The sequence below is a fragment of the Mucor mucedo genome (assembly GCF_025094135.1).
Source record: "Mucor mucedo strain NRRL 3635 chromosome Unknown EV154scaffold_19, whole genome shotgun sequence".
Lineage (NCBI taxonomy): Eukaryota > Fungi > Mucoromycota > Mucoromycetes > Mucorales > Mucoraceae > Mucor > Mucor mucedo.
In genome coordinates, this window is record NW_026252303.1 from 177839 (window position 1) to 196394 (window position 18556).

The 18556-nt window shown below is 37.2% G+C and overlaps 4 protein-coding genes across 4 annotated transcripts; 3 read left to right on the forward strand and 1 right to left on the reverse strand.

Annotated features, from left to right (window-relative positions):
- Positions 1 to 1023: 1023 nt before the first annotated feature.
- On the reverse strand, positions 1024 to 5591 carry EV154DRAFT_579951 (uncharacterized protein; the record flags this gene model as incomplete). Its single annotated transcript, XM_051606601.1, has 5 exons — positions 1024 to 1061; positions 1252 to 3087; positions 3137 to 3645; positions 3710 to 5022; positions 5076 to 5591. 5 exons carry the CDS (start codon positions 5589 to 5591, stop codon positions 1024 to 1026), a joined length of 4212 nt encoding a protein of 1403 aa, XP_051460564.1.
- A 382-nt stretch (positions 5592 to 5973) lies between these two features.
- On the forward strand, positions 5974 to 7737 carry EV154DRAFT_459879 (domain found in IF2B/IF5-domain-containing protein). Its single transcript, XM_051597499.1, has 3 exons — positions 5974 to 6424; positions 6511 to 6592; positions 6647 to 7737. The coding sequence occupies exons 1-3, from the start codon at positions 6350 to 6352 to the stop codon at positions 7678 to 7680; spliced, it is 1191 nt and encodes a 396-aa protein (XP_051460565.1). The 5' UTR covers positions 5974 to 6349; the 3' UTR covers positions 7681 to 7737.
- A 2059-nt stretch (positions 7738 to 9796) lies between these two features.
- EV154DRAFT_499485 (uncharacterized protein) lies at positions 9797 to 11523 on the forward strand. Its single transcript, XM_051600479.1, has 2 exons — positions 9797 to 10248; positions 10311 to 11523. Exons 1-2 carry the CDS (start codon positions 9964 to 9966, stop codon positions 11502 to 11504), a joined length of 1479 nt encoding a protein of 492 aa, XP_051460566.1. The 5' UTR covers positions 9797 to 9963; the 3' UTR covers positions 11505 to 11523.
- Positions 11524 to 12910: 1387 nt separating this feature from the next.
- EV154DRAFT_536731 (chitin synthase-domain-containing protein) lies at positions 12911 to 18402 on the forward strand (the record flags this gene model as incomplete). The annotated part of the gene is made up of 3 exons (XM_051604159.1): positions 12911 to 12948; positions 13005 to 14817; positions 14875 to 18402. 3 exons carry the CDS (start codon positions 12911 to 12913, stop codon positions 18400 to 18402), a joined length of 5379 nt encoding a protein of 1792 aa, XP_051460567.1.
- Between the last annotated feature and the right edge of the window lie 154 nt (positions 18403 to 18556).

The following is an 18556-nucleotide window of genomic DNA, read 5'->3' on the forward strand; positions in this document are numbered from 1 at the left end:
TAAGCTCCTTGTGTGAATTTTTATTAAAAGCCTTCATGTATCATTGCTTGTTTTATGAACGCTTTTCTTAGGGACAGCCAAATTTTCCTTAGGGACAGCCAAAGTACACGTAGTCGCAACGTAAAATCTGTTCTGTAGACCTGGAAACAAGGATATACAATCAAAAACAATGTAACAATTACGAATAAATGTATATTAAACGATTTATACTTATTTTGACAATTCTATCATCACTTTTTCGCCTTTGAGCTCGTTTGATCTTAATCTTACGCAGCAATATTAAGGTAAAGTCCAGACGAGAAGCTGAAAGTAAGCTGCAAAACACATATACTGGTTTAAACTATGTTGGTTGTAATAAATGTGTATATATTTCAAGTTGTTAAGTTATATTGACCTCTTGATGTCTATAAAAGTATCATAATCCCAACATCACGACTACGCGCACCATGGCTGTCCCTAAGAGACCCGTTTTATGAATAGGGCGAAAAACAGTAGGTTTCACTGTCCAGGATAGTGGTTTGGCTGTTCAGGGTTGGTTTCTTTAATTTCTATAACTGGCAATTATAGTAAGACTTATTTATAATTTATATTTCTTTAGATGATGGATTTCCTCAAGGACTTTTGACTTTTACTTGGGCGGATAAGAACAGCAGTGAGATTAAACTGCCTTCCTAAGGAAATAAAGAACTTAAGACAAGATTTGAAAAGGCTTATGAAGTTTTTCCATGAAAGTATAGTCAGAATGAATTCACGCCTAAAAAGTTACGGTGTGAAAACCTGCAAGATAAAATTTACTGACAACAACGGTATCAAGCCCCACTATCTAAACAGTCGTTACATCTGCAATCTTCTAAACTCACCCGATGCAAAGTTGTTTTAATGTATTCCAATGCTTACAGGTCAGATAATGTCAATGTAAAAGGACGTCTTCTGATGTATGCTATTTTTCAACTATACCGATGTAGGATAATGATTTTTTCAGTACTTTATTATTATTATTATCTTATGAGATTAGATACTATCTTATATTTCTCTTAATAAACCAAGAATAAGAGGACGATCTATTACATAATTATTGATTACAGTATTAAACTAATTTAATGTTTGTGTTGAAAATATGGTTGATGATGCAGACGATGAAGAGGAAGACAAAGAGTCTAAAGAATACTCGCTATTTCGTTTTTGATGAGCATGAGTAGCTATAATAGTTTATGAGTAAATACAACCGCACAGCCAATATTTTATACTCACTTGTCATTTTTGTGGCATCGTAATATTGTTTTACAGATTCGTAGTCTGAGTTTTGGCCAGATAAACCTGCTTCATAACTCTGGTTAATTCTTATGACTGCTTCGTGATTGCCCATATCGGCCGCCATCTCCCAGTATGCTATTGATTTGAGCATGTCACGTTCAGTTCCAATACCTTCTTCATAACATCTAGCAATAGGTACAAATGCCACACTGCCACCAGCTTTTGCTATGTCCAGCAATATGCTCAATCCTGTCTGGGTATCTTGTGACTTTCGTCCCCAACCGTTTAAATAATAAAGAGCGACCATCACTTTAGCACAAAACCCCTGGTGCTTGTTTATTGAGCTAATGGCTGCACTTTCAAACCAAACGAATGCTTCTTCTCTCATATCATCTGCTTCTTTGGGATCATTAATTGATTCAGCCATGATATGCTTTAGTTTACCAATAGCTAGCTCCGTTAATCCACCACCATTTAGTCGATATGCTGATTCATACCACTGAAGTGCTCTTTCACAATCTTGGCCTAACTCTTCTTTCAGATAGCCCTCTTCAAAATAATTACCTACCATAAGTGCTGCCGTTGGATCTCCTTTCTGTGCAGCCTCACAATAGTAGCCAAAGGCTCTCTTATAATCTTGATGTACAATAGTGATACCTTCCGACGAAAATCCCCTGTGGGATAGATGACCAAGTTCTCGTAACGCATCAGAGACGCCAAGTTGTGCCGCCAGTCTAAATAGTTCATACCCGAATACATGATCATCGTTACGGTTCCAGACTATGCGTGCTAATTCAAATGTAGCTAACGGATGACCCCCGTCAGATGCCTTTGAAAAGTATTTTTGGGCAGCAATAATATTTCTTTCCAATCCTCCAAGACCATTTAAATGATATAAACCCAACTGGTAGTGTGAATCACGGTGTTTTCCTTTCTCTGCTGCCTTTCTGAACCATTCTAGGGCGCTTATTTTATCCCCTTCCAAGTTGCTGTAAATAATTCCTAATCTCCACATGGCTTCCACATGCTGTGAAATGAGTACAGAGCGACGATACCACTCTATTGCTAATGATATGTTGACAGGTGTCCCACGTCCAAGTTCGTAACACTGACCTAGGATATAAAATGCCAGACCAAGCCCTTCTTTTCTCATCGTTAATTGTTGGTCATTGGCTTGTGAATCTTCTTCTTCCATGTTTGCCATTTCTTCATGAATCATATTTCGGAGCACTTCAAAATGATACATGTCATTTTTGTCTGTCTTGCTGTGACCTTGAAAATCAAATGAGACTAGCATGACTTTTGCTTTGATATTGTTTGTTAAATTGACAGCCTTCTGAAACCAGTATATTGAATCTTCGTACCTCCCTAAGGAATTACTTAGGATTTCACCTGCTTTTACCATAGCTAGCTCATGCATTCCGGTTGCTGCTTTTATATAATAAGCCAGAGCAGTTTCGCTATCTTTTAAAGTAACGGAGCCAAGGCCATCTTCATGCGCAATCCCAAGTTGATAGATTGCTTCTGTATCTCCCATATTAGCTGCACTTTCTAATAAACCTAAAATATGAGCACCACCATCATAATCCTCATATTCATCGGGTTGGTCGCTTTCTTCGGAGAGTAAAATCATTGCTAATGCGCGCATACATCCTGCATGTCCAATGCCTTCTTCGTATCGATGTTTGGCTTCTTCTTCTTCATTTATTGTGGAGTAATATTTGCCCAATTCATAAACTGCGTCATTATCACCATCATCAGCAGCAGATGTTATCCAAGAAACGCCACTCTGTATATTTCTTTCTGTACCCAAACCATACATCAATAGATACCCTATAAAAGGGTAAGTACAAAAGTATAAACATGACATGCAATTTTTTACCTAAAAAATATTTCACTCGACGTGCCTGAATATTAGCATCTGTGGACAACTGTCTCATATCATCTAGGTCGGGTTTCAGAATTTCCAAATAATAGTATGCTGAAGCGTAATCCTTTTGATCCATATAGTAACTCACAAGTCTACAAAGTGAGCGTTGTTTAGCCCAATCGAATTCTTTTGCTTCAACGCAAGATATATACCAGTGTAAAGCTACATCCTTGTCTATGGCGGTTCCTTTACCGTTCTCTGTACAATAGCCTAGAAATTCAAATACTTGGGCTAGTGGTTTATTTCGTTTGTACTGCATATGCATTAGCCAAGAATAGACTTTAAGCTGATCCTTTTCAGTACCACCATCTTCAAATATAATCATTCTTGAAAATTTGAGCCGTGCATTCCAGCCAGTAGTAGATTTTATACTGTAAGCTTCAGTGAGTCTGGTATATACAATTAAAGCATCTTCCATCATTTTGTTTCTGCAGTACAGTTCTGCCAAATCCAAAGCTGCACTAAAAATTAGATATATTATATTAGTATATATTACAAACACAAAAAAATGAAGAGTAACGTTACACTGAATATCCTAACACTTCTGCTTTCTCTAAACAGGAAACTGCTTTTTCAAGATTGACAGGTACGATGATACCTTGTTCGTAGAATTCCGACAGGGCATGCCAAGACATTGCATCATCTCTATATGCAGCCTTTTGAAATAAATCAAACGCTTCTTGATGTTGCTGGTACCCTTCAATTAAACCATTTTTATAAAATGTGGCTAATTCACGTAACGCTGATATATCCCCTTTATCAATCGCTGTTGTCAACCAATAAACCACTTTGTCCGTAGATTTTACTAATCTTGCTAATCTCACCATGGCCAGTGTAATGTCTTGTTTAGCAGCGCGGGTGTACCAATATATCGCTTTTTTTAAGTCAACAGACATAAATAAGCCGTTCTCATAGTATAGACCTGCACTATATTGAGCTGTTTTATGCCCATTTTCTGCAGCTTTCAAATACCAAGAAAAAGCGGCTTCGACATCCTTAATGCAAGTACTGTTTGATTGATAACCGTTGGATAGCATGTAGGCTACTTGAAATTGACAATCAACGTCACCTGATATCGCACCTTTAGTGTATAAAGCAAGCGACTTGTCTAGGTCTTTTTCTTCTTCATACCAAGCAGCTAACCAATAATGAGCTTCTTTAAAGTCATTTGCTGAAAGCTCTTTCAATTCATTGATTGCCCAAGAAACATCTTTTTTAACACCCCAGCCATTATATGTATATCTTGCGAGCATAAGTCTTGCTATATTGCATTGTTCCAAGCTGGAATCCGGCCCGTATTTTTTTGATGATGTGGTCGGGGTACCTTTAGCAGCTATTTGAAACCATTTAAATGCAAGCGTGTATTGATGTTTTGATTGCAATAAAAATGCTAAAGCAATTTGGCAAGACAGGGAACCCATTTCAGCGGCTTCATGATACGAGTCCAGTGTTTCTTTGGTATGAGCCATTAGACTTAGAGAACGAAGGTCACCTTGAGAAGAAGCAGATTCTAATAATTTATGCGACAAATTTAGATTTTTTTCGGTGCCAATACCTTTTGCATACATCAGTCCCAAAGCACGTTGGGCGTGACTAAAGCCGAGATTAGATGATATAGTAAGGTGTTTGAAGGCAATGTTGGTATCTTGTTCAAGACCTAAATCGCCGAGTCTATAATTAATGCCTACCAAGTAATGGGCGAACGATGAGATAGGAGGTGAAATACAAGGGGAGATAGCTGCTCGTTTGTAATAATTTATTGACTTTAAATCGTCTTGTTGTACCAAGATGCCTTCTTCATGCAAAGAGCCAAGTCGAATTAAAGCGCTTGCATTTTCCTGTTGTGGAATGTATAAGAGTTATAATTTTAAACAAATTGAAATATAATTACTTGTGCTTCAGCTTTAGATAGCCAAAAAAGAGCGTCTTGTATTAAGCTAGGATTATTTTCAAGTTTTGCCTGATGAATTAGCAGGTTACTCAGGGCGGTTTGAGCCTCCGCAAAGCCAGTGTTTGCCGATCTTTGGTACCACATTTTTGCCAGTTGGATGGATTGCTTGACAAGTGAACCATGTTGAAAATACAAGCCCATCATGAACTGAGCATACTTATTACCGTCATTTGCTGCCGATACCATATAATGGAGTGACTGTTTCTCCTTTGATTGCCTTTTCAAAATTAATGCCATTCTGTACTTGTTTTGACATTTCTCAAAATATGCATATGCTTTCTCATCATCATGGTGTTGTTCATAATAACAAGCTAATGGATAATAGGCTTCCTTGTGGTGTCGTAACTTGTATAGTTCTCGAAATCCTTCGTTTTCGTTCTTTGTGAATAGTTTAGATTGTGCGACCTGAACGCGTATAATGATAGTTTTGTTCTTAGAATTACTGTCTTTGGTCATGTTAATTAGATTTGAATCATCCAGTGCACTATGAAGTGGTAATATATCAAAGGATGTCGTATTCAAGATAAAATAAAGAAGAAAGGAAAAGAGAAAGGAACGTTTGGTTTCTGAAACACATTTTAATTTAGAGTGAGCGGAGACTTTAAGAACGTCCGCTCCGAAAGTTGCGCAAGCCGCCTTTGGTGATTTAACAGTAATAAAGGTTAAAGGCACCCCTCTTTTTCATGCGAGCATGCTGGCTGAAAAGACGAGTTGACATTTTATTGCGCCATAAATGGTAAAAGAAAGGGTGGGAGATGAAAAACAGTGGGAGCTAAAACATTGAACCGGACTCTTTTTTAATCAAGTCACACTTATAAAAAGAACAAAAAGGAAAATAAAAATCTTTTTTTTCTGTACCGCAGTTTTTATTACACAACCAGTTTTTTTTTTTATATTCATATAAAAAAGAAAGAAACCAAAACTTGATATACTCTTTTAAACAGAAAAGCGAATAGAATATAAAGAAAAAGTTGTCTGAAACTTGTACATGACATTGAACTTGAATCGAATATTTGAACAGAAAGACAGCATAGAGCAGCACCAATTACATCATTTCCTCAAAGTTAAAAAGAAGAACCAATCCCTCTCTTAACTTTTCACTATACAATTTTTAAACTCTTGAAAGAAAATATTCCTATTTTTCTTTTATTTCCCACAAACACATACACACACTTAAAAAAACTCACCCTCACACTTTTAAATAATAATTCATCATGGCTACTGTTAATGTAAGACGTGACGTCCAAGATTCCTTTTATCGTTACAAGATGCCCAAGCTCACTGCAAAGGTAAGACCCCTACCATTTTTTTTTTTTTTTTTTTTTTTTTTTGATATTGCGCTAATTTTTTTTTTCTTTCTTTTTTTTTACGCTAGGTTGAAGGCAAAGGTAATGGTATCAAAACAGTCATCATGAATATGGCCGAAATTGCACGTGCTCTGTCTCGTCCTCCTTCATGTAAGTAATGCTCTTGAATGATTTGAACAATTGACTAATCAATACATTACATAGATCCTACCAAATATTTTGGTTGCGAACTTGGTGCCCAAGTTAAATGTGACGATAAAAACGAACGTTATATTGTTAACGGTGATCATGACCCTACCAAGCTCCAAAATACCCTTGATGGTTTTATCAACAAGTATGTTTTATGTCAATCTTGTAAGAACCCTGAAACCGACATCATCATTAAGAACGATGAAATTGTTATGGATTGTAAAGCATGTGGTGCCAGAAATAATGCTGATATGCGTCACAAGCTTTCTACTTTCATCGTAAAGAATCCTCCTTCAGTTGCCTCCAAGAATGTTCGTAAACAGCGTAAGGCTGCTACCGCTCAAGCCAATAACACTGGTGAAGATGCTGATAATGCTAACGAAGATGCTGATGGTTCTGATGATGATATCATTTCTCAACGTCTTTCTAAGCAAGCTGCTGGTCTTAATATGGAAAGTAAGTTGGCTCTTGAAGATTGGTCCGAAGATACCAGTGATGCCGCCGTTGCTCAACGTTTAAAGGAATTGTCCGTCAAAGGCCATGGTGCTTTTGGTGATGAAGATGAAGATGAGAGCGGAGAAAACAAGTATGAAGCTTTCGGTGTATGGCTTTTAGAGAACAAGGAAGGTACTGATGAAGAAGTTATCGAAAAGGCTGAAGAATTAGGTGTCCTTGATAAATACAAGGCCTGTCAAGTTTTGGTTCAAGGTATCTTTGACGAAAACATCCTTACTCAAATTCCTAAGCGTGCCAAATTACTTGCAAAGTTTGTCACCGACGAAAAGTCCCAAAAGGCCACTTTGGGTGGTATTGAGCGTCTTGTCGGTGTTGATTACAAGGATGCCTTGTTAAAGAAAATCCCTACCATTTTGATGAAGGTTTACGATTTAGATCTTATTGAAGATGAGGTTTTCATCAAGTGGGGTGAGAAGCCTTCCAAGCGTTATGTTGAGAAGGACATTTCCAAGGAAATTAAGAAGGCTGCTGCTCCCTTCTTGGAATGGCTCGAAAATGCTTCCGAAGAGGAATCCGAAGAGGAATCTGATTAGTTCCCTTATTTTAATAATCTTGTAATAAAGTACAATATATTAAACTATACCTTGAAGCCCAGGAGTACATCTGAATGTATGTCATTGAAAGCAAGGAGTCGATTGTGTCATTCATTGTGAGATGGAGAAAGTGTAATTGTCAGCTGATACAGCAGAGTGCACCCCATCTGTTCGATGCATAGAACCTGTTTTTGTTCCATAATCGGCAAAAAGATAAATGTATAATGATGCGCATGATTGCTAATGACCGATTATACACAGGCTGTTGTGAGAGAGGCTAATACTGTAAGGACTTCTTATTGGCGCCATTCAAACCTGCATATACCTACTCACCATATAAAGGTTGCAGTAGATTGTACATGAGCAAACTAAACAATAAAAAGCTCTGTTGCCTTCTTCAGGTCTTCCATAATGCATATGGTTAGAAGGCTTACTAGAAATTAAAATGTGATGCCATCAGTTCCAGATATATAAAATAAAAGGGAGGCAATCAATACTTATTTTAAGAAAAAAGAGCTTTTAAAGACAAAGCCTTTCCGATGAATACAAGGGGAGGACCAAGACTATTCTAGGTTAATGACACCGAGGGCTAGATCGAATAAATCCAAACTATTGGTTACTTACTAGTGAGCCTGTAAAGGTAAATATGCCTTTGGGTCTTTTTCTCCTTTCTGTTACTACTTTCTTATTTCTTCTAATTTGTTATTTATATGAATTTTTAAAACATTAGCAAAAAAAGAAAAAGGGAACTTAGCAAACATACATGTGTATAGTCGTTCTATACATGTAGACATATTTTAATGTAAATAATGTTTACTAATGTAACGGATAGTCAGTGGCAATATATCCTGGAAAGGAGCAATCTTTTATTCTTTTTTTAATCATGTAAAGGGGAGTATTACGACTAATAAAAAGGGAGAAAGATTCGAATAAAAAGGAAGGGAGTCTTATCATAAGTAAACGAAAGAATATGGTGACAAGAAACACAATCTGTATTATTTCATCAGTGTAATGTTTACTCTCAAGAGTTTATGTTGCATGCCACATGTTGACTATTACATCAAATGCCTGCTATTAATATAAAAAATAACTTCTATTGCAAACAACTAGTTGCTGAAAATAAATTCAGGAGGTATATCTACTTTTTTTTTTCAAAAAATAAAATAAAACTGTGTTTGAGTGTGTGTGTGTGTGTGTGTGTGTGCGCACCTATATATATATATATATATATGTGTGTGTGTGTGTGTGTGTGTGTGTGCAAGTAAATGGCATATAGACATCACCCTAATATAGTTTAGAACTGCATATATTACTATTGTTATTGTAAGTTACTTATATAAGTCCCTATCATAATTTCTGTCCTTTTTATCATTATTCTTTCTTTTTATTATTCTTAGATATTCGGATCTGTATTTTTCTGCTTTACAACCTTTTAAAACAAGCTAGCACTTTTCTATAACAATGGGTTTACTTAGCTTTACAAAAAAATCCCGGAAACAAGAACAGCAACGTAATCATACTTCTTCCAAGCAGGCTTTTGCTATTGCATCTCATATCCCCTCTCAGGTCGAAAACAATCACAATTTTGAATTCCCTTTACTCGGCTCAGGCAATGACTCATCTGCTCAGAACCAACCGGAACTGAGTTTTATGGACGATATTATGAACGAACTTGACTCTGTAAAATCCATTAATAAATCATCTGGTATCATGAAACCACCAAATTATAAAAGAGGTATATAAAGTTTTATTATTACTTTAATCAAACACTGTTTCTTATTAATATTATCTACAGTGAGCCAAAATAAATTGTCGCCACCCCTTCTCTCTTTTGATTTACAAAAGGCATCACCATCTTCAACAACCATTGGTTTGGTTGGAGCTGCTGCCACAAGCCCTGCATCAATCCCTTCTGAACACCAACAGTATACTGCAGCTCGTAATATGCAGCAGCAAAGGCCCAGACCCCTGATCAATTTCTCAAATAATCATAACAGCGAAAATAATATGCAACGTGATAATACAATGCTTAATTGTGATGACACAGATTCATATTTTTCTGATGCAGATAATGAACCGATTGCCCCCAGATCAGCAATGCGCCAGATTATCAATCGGGCATCTACACAGGCTGAAATACTTAATATCAGTGTCATTAATGGGAAAAAAGCAATTACACCTCCTCTTCCTCCTACAACAAATGCTTTAAATAATATTAAATCTTCCCCCCCTGCCTCTACCCTTGCCACCACTAATCCTGCTGGGGTCACTCTTTTAGATAGAATGAAAGAAAGACATCGGCAAGAAGTTCGTAGGTCGTTGAACAACTCACCATTTTTAGAAAATCAGAATGCTACAAAAAGCTCGCCATCCATGCCTCTTATCTTCTCAGTCGAAGACTCTCCTCCTTTATCAAGTGCAAGACCATTGGTGCAATCACAGTCTTTTACGAGTAACGCCCAGTCTCCTATTAACCATATACCAAAACGTCCTTTGGTAAATATAGTTCGCTCAACATCGACTGCTAACGATATTTATGGAAACAACAGCGGAGCGTCTACAAATCAGGTATTGTGTTTGTATAAACTACAAACGTACTAGGCAACCATTTAATCTTTATTTTAATCTAGACTCAACAAGAAGTCAACATCCATCATCGATATTCTGCACCTTTACAGCCCAGAAATGGTCAGGTATTATCAACGACAAAACCCGGCTATATACAAAATGTGCCATTATTTACATCTGCTCCGTATCAAGTTCAAGAATCCACCTTAGTAACCAGCGAAGAAGTGTTTCCATTGAATCGATCAGTGTCAGCATATTCTGGTTTTCCTCAGCAGACATTACTTCAACAACAATTCCAACACCAACAGCAGCAGATAAACATGCAACAACAGATCTATCAGCAGCAGCAGCAGCAGCAACTACAGCAAAAAATTCAACTACAAATTGAACACCAGCAAATGCAACAACAACTGGAGCAACAGCAAATTCAATACCAGCTTGATCAAAAACAATTACAGCTTCAAGAACAACAAAGAATACAACAGTATCAGCTACAACAACTAAAAATTCAGCAACAACAACAGCAATACATTAATCAAGCCATATTAGAAAAACCCCTAATTCGACGGGATAATCCACCAAAGGCAATCGTGACTGAGTTGGACGAGGACATGAAACCACTCAAGTCACGACCACTTTATGAAAGGTTAACAGTATATGATGAAAATCACAGTACTGATCAAATAGCTACTCCAGACACGCCACCCCCTGAATCTCAACAGAATTCGTCTGAGATTGTGTTGGCTAAAGAAATTCTTTTATCTAATTCATCTACAAGCACACTAACTGAACCAAAAGCCATATTCAAGCCCAAGGAAAAGACAATTAAATTGCCCAATAAGTTAAAGAAAGAGTTACAAGAAATGCAATTGCGTCGATCGCCCTATTCATTACCTGATTTAAGCACGTTATCAAATACTGAACAAGAACAAGAGAATGATGACATAATCAATTGGAATACTATCCAAATATTTCATTATCCCTATGTTACTAACAGCGAAGAGACTTGTTATACCCAAGAAAACCAAACACCAAAAATTGACTGCTACCCAGCAATTGTAAAATGCTGCTCTATGCAAGACAGAAGACACACTTGTTCAAAACGACACCATTGTACGCATTTATCCTGTATTAATACCAAGCATCCTAATTATTCTACGGATTCTTCGAATCTTTATTATAAGAAACATCATAGCAAGCATAGACATCATCGATGCCATAAAAAAGATTCATATTCAAAAACAGTTCAAGTTTAATTCGACTGAAAAATAAAAGCCTTTTTATTATTTATAATGTATCTGTCCTAAATAGAGTTTGCCATTCTTATTTTTTTTTTTACTCAGCAGGGCGATCCCTTGTTGGGATTGAAAAAATCAAAAACCTTCAGGCAAAAATGGAGGAACTTTTGCCAAAGAATTTAGAGTTTCATTTCATTCAACTATTCAATGTTGTTACATACATATTCTTGCATATATATATACATATATATTTTTTCAAAGGAAAAGGTAAAATGTCCATACTGGTACTTCACAAGTTCTATTTTAAGGAAAAGCTGGTACGAAGCAACTGCTTATAGAAGCTCGTGTATATGGAAACAAGTGTAGGACAGGCGAAAACGAAAATGTCAAGACGGGGATTTAATGCATTCAGCAAACTGCATGATTTGAGATTGTTTTTTTTAAGAGCATAATATGGTACTGGGGTTACAGGAAGCTGACTACTATTAACAGATGCCCTGCAGACTAAGCCCCAACAAAAAAATATATATATATAATGAAGACATTACCTGCCTTTCTTTATTCTAATTGGTAATTAATTGTTTGGTAACTCGTGCCCGTGCTAACATGCTTTATACAAAGAAAAGGAAACAACTTTTTATTTTAAAAAGGAAATTAGGCCAAGCATCATTTATAACGATGAGTATTTTTTTCTTGCAATGAAAAAAAGTAAGGAGTTCAATCCATAAAAAAATGGGTCCGACATTAGACATGAGTAAAAGGTTTATACGCGTATCCAAAGGATCATCTATTGAATCTCCGAATGATGCTCCCTTTCCCCTTCATTTTCCAAACAAGTGCATGTCTTGAATGGTTCAATATGACCGTTACAGAGAGAACAAGATAAAAGAAATGCGAAAAACAATTGATTGGAGTGTCACATTGACTGATGATATGGTATTTATAACAACAATAAAAATTTGGTTATTGTTGCTATTTTTATATTACTTGTGTCACAAGTAGACCAATTGATTGTTTGATGTAACACTATTTATTTTTGTTATTATTATTTTATAGTTTCTATTTCCTCCCTTTTTCTCTTTTTCTTTTCTCTATATTTCTTTTCTACATATATTATGGGAAAAATAAGGAAATCACAGATTAGTGATGCAACGAATCGAACAGACCTATCAACTATAACCAATCCCACACTAGAAAGCATTGCAACATGCTTGCATGCACGCTATGAGGCATCCAAGGTTTACACATATGTCGGTTCTCGTCACATTGTGGCCGTCAATCCATTAAAGGAACTTAGCATTAATGATGATCAAACCAGTTTAGAATACGTTGCTGCTTATAAAGATGCTTCAGGCAGTACTCAAACTCCACAGTCATTGTTGGATCCTCATTTGTTTGATTTAATTAACCGTGTTTATTTTCATATGAGAAGAACAGGAAGCGATCAAAATATTACATTAAGGTAGAAGAATTTTTCTTTTTATTTTTCCCCTTGAAATAACAATATTGTTTTTTTAGAGGAGAATCCGGTAGTGGAAAGTCCGAAATCCGTAAATTGACTATCCGACACTTGGTGCGACTTAGCAGCCATCGAAAAGAATCCAAAGTTCAACAACAAATCATAGAATCACAAAAGGTTTTTGAAGCTTTTGGTCAATGTATCAACGGCTCCCGTTATGGTTACTACGGTGAAATCCAGTTTAATGAACGTGGAAGAATGATCGGTGCAAAAACACTTTCATACTTTTTGGAAAAAGCCCGTGTCACAGGTCACTCATCCTCCGTCGCCGACGGTAATTTCAATATCTTTTATTACTTATTGGCTGGTGTATCCCCAGAAGAAAAATCAGTACTCCAAATTCTCAACACAGATCCATCTCAATACAACTATCTATCAAAATATAAGAAACGCCCGCTTAATTTGATTGACGACGGCGCCCAATTCCAGCAACTCAAAGTATCGTTGAAGACATCTGGTTTCCGAAAGGAACATATTGGAAGAATCGTACAACTCGTTGCAACCATACTTCATCTTGGTAACCTGGTCTTTGTGGATCCTGTGGGTACTGGTACACAGGAAGCTGCTTTTGTTAAAAACACCGAACAACTCGAAATTGCTGCAGATTTTTTGGGTTTGGACCCTCATGCTTTAGAAAATGTATTGACGTTTAAAACAACAATGATCCGTAAAGATATCACCACTTTGATTCTTAATGCTGAACAAGCCTCAGTTCAGCGTGATGAACTCTGCCAGGCCCTATATTCTCTCATGTTTTCGTGGATTGTTGAGCGTGTCAATAGTAAAACTTGTCAAGATGAATTTAATAGTTTCATTGGCATTTTAGACTTCCCCTCACTTCAGTCAAATGGTGCATTTGATCAACTCTGTGTCAATATTGGAAATGAACGTATATTGCATTATCTCAACGAAACCGTTTTTGATATAGAACCTGATCTTTTCCGTTCCGAAGGCGTTGCTGTTCCAGATATTCAGGTCGATAATTCTTGTACTGATCTTTTAAGTCGTCCAAAAGGTATTTGTGACACCATCAATACAATGACCGACGTTTCAAAACGATCATACACTGATGCAAATGTGATGGATTCACTTGTTAAATTCAATACAACACATCCTGCATTTTTTGTCAAGACTTCGGATACACATGCCCGCCGTTTTGTTATCAATCATTATGAAGGTAAAGCTCCTGTTGAGTATTCTACAGATGGGTTTGTCGCACAAAACAACAGCCAGATCTCTGTCGATTTCGTTTCGCTTTTCAAGGGCGGTCTAGATGTACAACCTTCTTGGAATACTTTTATCGTTGATTTATTTGCAAATGTTAAGATTGAAAATCATCCCAAACATGCTGCCGCCATTGTCGCTGCAAGCCAGTCGGCTAAGCCTACCAGAGCTCCTTCTCAGCGTCGTTCTACACGTAGAAAGGATGGTTTGGATAATGAAAAATCCCATACCACAGGATCTTCCAGCCAAACTATATTATCTCAAATTCAATCGTCTATGGACGAACTTATTCAATCGTTTGAGGAAGCTAAGTTATGGATGGTTTTTTGTATCTCCCCCAAAAAACAAGGTTCAAAATCCTTCGACTCTAAATATGTACAATCTCAAATTAATTATTTCAACTTACCCGCTGTGCTTCAATTACCAACGATCCACTATGTCGAATCTTATCCTCATCAAGAATTTTTGGATCGTTATGGTCACTTATTTCAAGAACTTGATACTTCACGGTTACTCCGTTCCCAATGTGAGACAGCTGCAGGCTTAATGAATTGGACTACAAATAATATGTGTACCACACAAAATAAGGTACATTAAACAAGTTATCTGGAATGTTCACTTTATTAATTTTTATTTATATCCCAGGTCTTTCTTAGTGCCATTGCATGGCGTGAATTAGAAGATCAACTGCGCTCATACGAAAAAATAGAACAACGTCAAGCTAAAGATGAATTAGATTCGGGTAGTCAAGTAAATGTGTCCAATAGAAGTACAGGACATCCTTTTGCTGCTGCTGCTGCCGCTGCCGGACTTCCATTACCACCACAACAGTATGCTCAACAAGACGATCAACGATCATATTATTCTGAGGACGAATCTGCACAATATGTTGAGAACGATGGTTCTTATTATGGTTCTGACTCCTACGGATACTCCAATAGCAGTCAAGGTAAAAATGGTCTTGGTTTACTTCCTACACAGCCCGCCATTGTTGAAAACTTGGATGCGTCGGAAGAAGATGAAACTAAAATGACAAGCGGAAGAAAACGCTGGTTATTTTTTGTTTATTTTTGTACATGGTGGATTCCTTCCAAATTCATGGTTTGGTGTGGTCGTATGAAGAGAAAGGACGTGCGTATTGCTTGGCGTGAAAAGGTGACACTCTGTATGCTTATTTTCTTAATGTGTGCTTTTGTTATTTGGTTTTTGGTATTCTTTGGTGAATTTGTCTGTCCCCATCAAAATGTATATTCAACATCTGAATTACAAAGTCATGGCGCTGATGCCGATACGGCCTATGTCGTTATTCGGGGCGAAGTATTCGACTTGACTGCATTTGCTCCTCATCATTACCCTCCCAATCTGGTGCCTACTTCTTCCGTTTATAATTATGCTGGTACCGATGCTACCGGATTATTCCCCGTTCAAGTATCTGCTCTTTGTGAGGCTCCAGATGGCTCTCAAATATCTCCTTATGTCTCTTTGAACTACCAAATTAATTTGACTGATACCAATGGTAATTATCATGATTTCAGATACTCAACCGATAGCTATAATCCCAACTGGTATTATGATCATATGACTCTTTTGCGCAAAAATTACAAAGTCGGTCATATGGGCTTTGAAATGAAGGCCATCTCTGATCAATCTAAAAGCGCTACCTTGGTCAATGGCATTAAAAGTCTTCGTACTTGGGGTGTTATTGATGGTCATATTTATGATTTGACTGCTTATGCTATGGGTGGTCGATTTGCTCGCGGTCCTCCCGGTGAAGATGTGCCTACTGATATCAATACAAATTTTATGTCTCAAACAGTCGTTGATCTCTTTCAGCAACAATCTGGTGGCGACCTCACCAAATCTTTTTACAATCTTCCACTTGATGCCGCTACTCGTGAACGTGAATTGGTCTGTCTTCGCAACCTGTTCTTTGTTGGCTATTTGGATACCCGTAACTCAGTCAAGTGCCAATTCTCTACATACCTGTTATTGGTAGTAACTTGCTGTATGGCTTTTGTTGTTGTCTTTAAGTTTGCTGCCGCTATTCGTATTGGTGGAAAACGTGCCCCTGAAGAACATGACAAGTTTGTTATTTGCCAAATTACTTGTTATACTGAAGATGAAGAATCCTTGCGTAAGACTGTCGATTCAATCGCTACATTGCATTATGATGATAAGCGCAAGCTTTTGTTCGTTATTTGTGATGGTATGGTTGTTGGTAGTGGTAACGATTTACCCACATCTCGTATTGTGCTTGACATTTTGGGTGTTGATTCTCAAGTTGATCCAGAAGCGCTATCTTTTGTCTCTGTCGGCGATGGTAATAAGCAGCATAATATGGGTAAAATTTACTCTGGTTTATACGAAGTAGCTGGTCATGTTGTGCCTTATATTGTAGTAGCTAAATGTGGTAATCCCCGTGAACGTCAAAAGCCAGGTAATCGTGGTAAACGTGATTCCCAGTTGGTCTTGATGTCTTTCCTCAATCGTGTCCATTATGATGCTCCAATGAATCCTCTTCAACTTGAAATTTATCATCAAATGAAAAATGTAATCGGTGTTAGTCCAGGTTTTTATGATTTTGTACTCATGGTGGATGCCGATACCGAAGTTATGCGTGATGGTTTAAATTATTTGGTGTCTAGTGCTGTGCATGATTCCAAGATTATTGGTATTTGTGGCGAAACTACTCTTTCTAACGAAAAAGACACCTGGGTTACTATGATCCAAGTTTACGAATACTTCATTTCCCATCATTTAATCAAGTCTTTTGAATCACTGTTTTCTACAGTTAGTTGTTTGCCTGGTTGCTTCACTATGTATCGTATTCGTACTGTAGATGGTAAACGCGCCTTGTTTGTCAGTAACGAGATTATTGCCGATTATTCGGTCAATGTAGTTGACACCTTGCACAAGAAGAATTTGCTTCATCTTGGTGAAGATCGTTATTTAACTACTTTGCTCTTAAAACATTTTGCTGAATTCAAGACCAAATTCACTCCCGATGCGCATTGTAAGACTAATGCTCCTGATCTTTGGAGTGTTTTGATCTCTCAACGTCGTCGTTGGATTAATTCTACCGTTCACAATCTCGGAGAACTTGTATTCTTGGATCGACTCTGTGGTTTCTGTTGTTTCTCTATGCGTTTCATTGTTATGCTCGATTTGATCAGTACACTTGTCATGCCTGCTATTATGGGTTATCTTGGTTATCTGATCTATACTTTGGCACATTCTGATGGAACCATTCCTATTATTACTGTTGCTACAATTGCTGGTACTTACGGTCTTCAAGCCTTACTATTCATCATGAAGGGTCGTTGGGAATTTATCATGTGGATGATTGTTTCTATTTTCGCTATTCCCGTCTTTTCATTTTACATTCCAATTTACTCTTATTGGCATTTCGATGATTTCTCTTGGGGTAACACTCGTGTTGTTGTTGGTGAAACAGGTAAAAAGGTGGCTGTTGCTGCCGATGAAGGCAACTTTGATCCTAAATCCATTCCCACAATGAAATGGTCCGAATACGAACAAGCCTTACTTTCTGAAGAAAACTGGAGCGATAATTTGTCTCAAGGTAGCAGCAGTGGTTACACGCATAACAGTCGCCGTAGTGGTAACCGTAAAACGAACAATGCAACCTCTATATACAACCAAAGCGCTATGATGAATGGATCATCCGATAACATGAGTAACTATTCGCCAAGTATGATGATGCAACAACAACGCGGTCCTGGCAGTGTGTACGATCATCAAAGTATGATAATGCCATCCTCCACATCGATGCCAATGATGGTATATTCCAACAGTGTTAATAATTTAAATATGATGCCTATGCCTTCTAGTCGTTCTATGGCTTCATTCGCGCCTGCTGCACAATCTTTCAACCAACCCGGACAGTATATTGCTATGCAACAATCACCCCAATTTGCCAACAATATTAGTAGTCCATCTATAATTATGGATGGCTTTGCTATGGGTGATAATATCGGACCCAAAAATGAAGAAATTATGCTTCAGGTCCAACGCATATTGAGCACTGCAGATTTAACCCAGGTCACCAAGAAGCAGGTTCGTGAAGAATTACAAGAAATATTTGGTGTTTCAATGGCAACTAGGAAAGACTACATTAATGCTTGTATCGAAAATATCCTTCAAACCCGGGCTTAGTTCATGTCATGTGTCTTGTAACTTTCTTTCCTTATTTACTTACTATTTATACTTTTTTTACACCCATTCTTTTTTTTTTTTTTATATAATTCTTTATTCAGCACTCATACCCCCACACAAACCACACACAAAATATAACTCCTCTGTGAATAAT

Excerpts from the sequence above, each read along its gene's own strand:
- EV154DRAFT_459879 (XM_051597499.1), top strand. The coding sequence starts at position 6,350 with ATGGCTACTGTTAATGTAAGACGTGACGTCCAAGATTCCTTTTATCGT. Across the intron at positions 6,425-6,510 it reads TGCCCAAGCTCACTGCAAAG|GTTGAAGGCAAAGGTAATGG; the intron begins GTAAGACCCCTA and ends TTTTTACGCTAG. Across the intron at positions 6,593-6,646 it reads TCTGTCTCGTCCTCCTTCAT|ATCCTACCAAATATTTTGGT; the intron begins GTAAGTAATGCT and ends TACATTACATAG.
- EV154DRAFT_499485 (XM_051600479.1), top strand. The coding sequence starts at position 9,964 with ATGAAAGAAAGACATCGGCAAGAAGTTCGTAGGTCGTTGAACAACTCA. Across the intron at positions 10,249-10,310 it reads GCGGAGCGTCTACAAATCAG|ACTCAACAAGAAGTCAACAT; the intron begins GTATTGTGTTTG and ends ATTTTAATCTAG.